The sequence below is a fragment of the Hydra viridissima genome, unplaced genomic scaffold, assembly GCF_058129835.1.
Source record: "Hydra viridissima isolate aposymbiotic clone 2 unplaced genomic scaffold, HvirCarnegie_v1 scaffold_5, whole genome shotgun sequence".
NCBI classification, from domain to species: Eukaryota; Metazoa; Cnidaria; class Hydrozoa; order Anthoathecata; family Hydridae; genus Hydra; species Hydra viridissima.
Genome location: NW_028324304.1, coordinates 18,483,773 through 18,489,385, shown reverse-complemented (window position 1 = coordinate 18,489,385; position 5,613 = coordinate 18,483,773). Strand labels below are relative to the sequence as shown.

Sequence of the window (5,613 nt, the reverse complement as noted above, 5' to 3'; positions counted from 1 at the left end):
CACTGGGTCACCTTGCGATTTATGTGAGATGTAATTATAAGCATAATTCCGAAAAATTTAGACAAGTTGGACTTATGATAATATTTGCAAATCACTTGAAAGTTTTCAACTATTTGTGTGTTTTCCCAAATATTTAGAAAAATTAAATATTTTACAAAATCCTCATATATAAAAAAATTTTCTAGTTTCGATTGTTTACAGAAAACTGTTTGAAATTGGTGGCGTTTAAAAGTAATCTGGGCTTTTTACCAAACGCAGGGGCATTTAACCATACGCAGGAAGTTAGATATTTAACACCACAACTTTAAAGATTTTTTGGTTAAATACAAATTTTCTTTCAAATCACATCTTCATCTGTAGCTGTTTCTAACGTTCCTTACAAAAATACAAAAACTTTTTTATGGTCTTTATATGATGAAAGAAACACCGAACTGGATGTTTTTAATACAATTTTTGAAGTATGCCTTACCCTAAAAGAGTACTTTGAACTCACATTTGTTAATTTAAAAAAAAAACGTGTTGGAAATTTAAACATGAAGCAATACGGATATTGGATGCATTAAACGGATATAGGACTCGAATGCATGAGAAGAAAATGGCGGATTTTCGGATTCGGTTTTTTCGTTTCAGAAACCCTATCCGTAACAAAACATTTTTTAACTAAAAGTAATTAATTTTTTTACATTTTGCTTTTTGTTTCTTTTTTTTGGGAAGCAGTTGTAAATTTTTTGTTAAAAAAAAATTGCAGTATCTGACATAATTACTTTGAAAAAGAAAAACCATACATATCTGCAAGGTGAACTCATATTTAATATTTAAAGCCCAAAGTTTGTATGTGGGTGTGTTCTCAATACAAATTCACAGTTTTGATATAACCTCACCAAATTTGCACGCAGGTCTTTAGGCCAGGTTTGGACTACCCCGGACTAAACTTGGGACTTTTTCAAAAAAAAAAAAGGACTTCGACTTCGACTCCGGACAACATAATATTTCGTTTCGTAACTTGACCGAAGACTGTCCACGCAACCTTGACTTCGACTTCGAAGTCCCAAAACACGAATTTTACCCAAACGAGGCGAAAAACTTTGCCTTACTTCGTCAGACCACCGTTTAATTAAAACTATACACCTTGTACAGAAAGTTTAAACGCACTTGTTTTTTTAACATGTATAATTCTTTTAAGAAATGATAACCCGATAAAATGATGAGATGTAGTCCGCATTTTTTATGTTTATTTATACAACTGGTTTAATTTATCGATTTAGAGAAAAAAAAAAAAAAGTAATGTTACCATAAGAAGGTGGAGTGTGATTAGAAAATTAACGGAGCAAATAAGTCCTTTGAATTTTTTTAAATAAAGTTTAAACACACTTTGATTGGAAAACTCGTAACTTTTGTTAATTGATTGATTTTTTCTTGCAGTCTTTCGTATTTTCATCCTTCAAAAGCCTGCTATCGTTAGCATATTGTATTTGCATCTTTATTTTTATTTTATTTTGCAAAAAAAACTGCGTCTACGATTTGATTCAACCTTCAGCCATTTTCAACCGATAAAACTTTGTCAAAAGATCATATTTTCATGGGTAAAAGAGCTGTCTCATCGAAAATCAAATGGCAAGTCATTGGCATGTATAAAATGAAAATGAGCAATCGACAAATTGGCAAATACTTGAATATTTCTGAATTCAGCGTTTGTACAACAATAAATAATTACTTATCGGCTGGTAGTATCAATGATAAACCTCGAATTGGGCGCCCAAAAAAACTGTCAGCTCGCGATGAAAACATGCTTTATACGCTTAGCAGACGCAACCCAAAAGCAGGAATATCAGCTTTGAGTGCAGAAATCAATAGTTCGCTTGTAGAGAAAACACTTAGTCGTACGTTAATAAGTTATTACGCAAAAAAGAATTAAATTCGTTTCATGCTGTAAGAAAGCCTATGTTGTCGTTAACCGATCGTTTTAAACAAAAAAAAAAAGGTGTAAAGTGCGTTTAAATTATTCAGCGGAACAATCAAAAATAATTATCTTAAGCGATGAGTCGAATTTTGAAATTATTAACAGAAAAAACAAGAGATTTTTTCGACGCAAAAATGCGGAAAACTATTTGAAGCAACACATACACAGCCGTATTCAAAAAGGTGGTGGCTCTGTCAGCATATGGGGATGCATATCAAGCTCAGGCGTTGGCTGTCATAGAATATACGAAGGAAGATTGAACCAGTATGGGTATCATGACATTTTGGAAAATTCGCTTATCCCTAGTTGCGATTTATTCTAGGCTGATCAAAACTGGTTATTTCAACAAGACAATGCTCCATGTCATACAGCACATTCCATTACTAACTATTTCGTTGAAAGTAATATTCGACTCTTGACTTGGCCAGCACGATCACCTGACTTAAACCCGCTCGAAAATTTATGGAGCTGGATGGATTATCAACTAACAAAAAAGCAAATAACTAGTCACGAAATGCTTAAAAAAGAACTAACAAAATTGTGAAATACTAATCAAGATGATTGAAAATCTTATTGAATCAATGGCAAGCCGATTATAAGCATGTATCAAAAACAACGGGGGTCATATCCCATATTAACATATTTCCATGACAAAAAATTAATAGGTGCGTTTAAACTTTATTGCACTTTCTTCTCATCAATTTTTTGATTTCTTGTGTTTGATATTACATTTCAGAAAAAATTTTGTGTTTTATTCTTTCAAAGTAGTGTTTTTTTCTTAATTAATAATTGTCTAAGAAAAAAACAACAAAACAAAACAAAAAACAAAGACCTTGCATCAGATTTTCTCTTTCCACCAGTCCAAACTTACCATAACTTACAAAAAAAAAAAGTGCGTTTAAACTTTCTGTACAAGATGTATAAGCGTTTTTATAGTAAAAATTACCTTCAATAAAACGCTTCTACCTTAATCTTTTAATTGCCATCACGCAATCTTAATACTTCGCACATCGGATAACATCGCAGGTCGTCTGGTTAGTTAAATATCACGATTAAGACTTTATCTGTTAAAAAAAAAGAGACTTTTTAAACAAAAAATGATAAAATAATGTCCATATGCCCATCTGCGCAACGACATCTACGGGACCATCAAAAAGCTGTGCCTCTGCGAGGTCTTTTCATCATTCATCTGAATTAAAACAAACTAGCTATTAAAAAAAAACTTTTGTTATATGAAATTAAATCGAAGTTGGACAAAGTTTGAAATGTTGACAATAACTGAAGACAAAAAGTTCTATTTCAGCTGGTTTCCCATCGCATCGTACACCTTGGCGGCTTGAGCCGGGTGCATCAATTTGAAGTGGTTGGACAAGCTTGATGTCAACAAATCTGGCCGACAGATCGAGATAGCAAACACTTTACAGATTCCCTTTTCTTCTGCTGGGACCTTCATCGAAGAACTCCAACAAGGTGGTGTTCCGTCTTGCCACTCGTTTCTTGGCAAGTGTTCTAACTTCTCCCTCAGGCAAAGTCCTCATTATGCCCCTTAGTGTTGACACTCCACCAAACTGGTGACGGGAACCACTCCGATAGATTTTCAGTTTAGACAACAAAGACAATTACAAAAATAAATGCGAAAATAAGATTTGATGTATGCTGATATGAACTGTATTTCATTTCGTAAGTCAATAGAAAGGTTAAGAATTTTTTAAAATAGCATTTTTAACAAGGCTAAAGGTGTCCTAACAAAATTGGACGATGTTCGAAGCCGAATTTGATGACCGAAGTTGGTTTGATGAAAATTTTTCAACTTCGTTTCCATTTCGACTAAGTTAACGGTGGTTTTCGAAGTCTAAAAAAATTAAAAAACCTTCGAACTTCGTAAAATTCGTTCCATTTATTATCGATTTTTGACATCGAATTTTTTCTCCTTCTTCTCCTGTTTATGGCTGGAAGCATGTTCCAGCCCCCCTCCATCAATTTCTTACCCCCGGCGAGGAGGTGATGGCGGAGCTAATAATTTCAATAGTTTTTACCATTAAAAACAAAAAAAATTGTAAATATATGTTAGTGGCTTTTTATGACGATTCTTGAGGGATAATTTCGGAAAAGTATACGGTATAAATGAGAAACTTGTTAAGAAAATTGGTAAAGACAGCTTTTGTTTGGAGAGAAGATTGTGATTTATCGATGCGTTTGTTGCGAAAAAATTATACTACAACTGTGCTTTAGTTCCCAAAAACATGACTACATAGCTATAAATGCTTTTTTTTTTATAACTAATTCATCTACAGATCTGATCATATCATATAAAGCATCTCTATACCTAATAATTACACCTGAACACTAATTTTCTAAACTTTAGTTCTGTTGACACATGTTGACATCTATTTCAGGGTGGATTTTAAGAGCTGCAACTGCTTATTTACAAAATACTTGTAAACAGGTGCTTACTTTTTGACTTTGAATCAATATTGATTTAACTGTTTCAGTCAACCCAGATAATTTTACCAATTGATTTTTATCCAGTATAAATAGTTCACTAGATAGATCAATCCATTTTGTGATGAAAATTTCATACTATGAACAAACTGCCACTGGCCTAACTTTTCTATGAGCCCATTGTTTCTTACACATTTCAAACTATTAATAAAAACTATTTTTGTACAAAGTACTTAAAAATGTACAAGCTGTATCAACCAAACTGATTGCTCACAAGGAAAAAAGCAAATACAACGCTGAAATGGTGATTATCTAGAAATTCTTTGGTTAAAAAAATTAATTGTTGAATTTCACACATTGGTGTAAAAATGACAACATAAATAATAACAAGTAACAACAACAGCACATTTTAACTGTTATTGCTCATGAGATTTTATGAATAATTATTTTAAACAGAAAACAGGATGAAACTACTGATGGAACTTTGTAAAATACCAAATCAATGCAACAATTAGTAAACCTAGTACCCCCCACATCACCAAGGCAACAAGAGCAGCTATTAAAAACACTGGTTCTATGACATGACCAGCAAAAGTTAAGTTAGGAACACCAAATCCACGAAGTCTATTGTTTATTTCCTCCATTGGAGATCTCTCAGCAATTTCAGTGGCTGGATGACTGTTGAGAGTTGAACAATTTGATGAAACTCTTTGTGAAGAATTTTGTTTTTTTTCCCAAGCTTTTGCACGTGGATCATCATCTTGCACAATTTCTCCATTAATTATTTTAACCATTGTACTTATTAAAGCTAAAAAAAAAAAAGTTTTTCTAATACAATATTTTCTAATGCAAAATTTCGGTATGCAATTTTTTCTGATGCAACAATTTCTGATCCCATATTTTTGAAAAAGAGGTTTTAATTTAAAACATTTTGAAGCTGAAAACAAAAACAAAAATGAAATAAAGAATGAAAATATTGCTATGATCTTAACATTATCAATAAAAAGTAATGATAATACATCATTCATGAAAAATCAAAAAGATTTTCTGTAAAAACAAAACTTTAGTGGTTAAAAGAAGTTAGATTTTATTCCTTAGTCGATTATAACTGCCATTAAGGCAAAAGTTAGACAAATCCAGAAAAGCTTATGAGGCAAATATCAAATAACATTTATTTGAACAAGTACAGCATAAAGACTGTGGCTAGGAAA

The 5,613-nt window shown here is 32.2% G+C and overlaps 1 protein-coding gene across 1 annotated transcript; it reads right to left on the bottom strand.

The window, feature by feature from the left end:
• Positions 1-3,169: 3,169 nt before the first annotated feature.
• Positions 3,170-5,215, bottom strand: LOC149889132 (protein FAM241B-like). The gene has a single exon (XM_090089344.1). The coding sequence runs from the start codon at positions 5,194-5,196 to the stop codon at positions 4,873-4,875; it is 324 nt and encodes a 107-aa protein (XP_089945470.1). The 5' UTR covers positions 5,197-5,215; the 3' UTR covers positions 3,170-4,872.
• Positions 5,216-5,613: the final 398 nt, after the last annotated feature.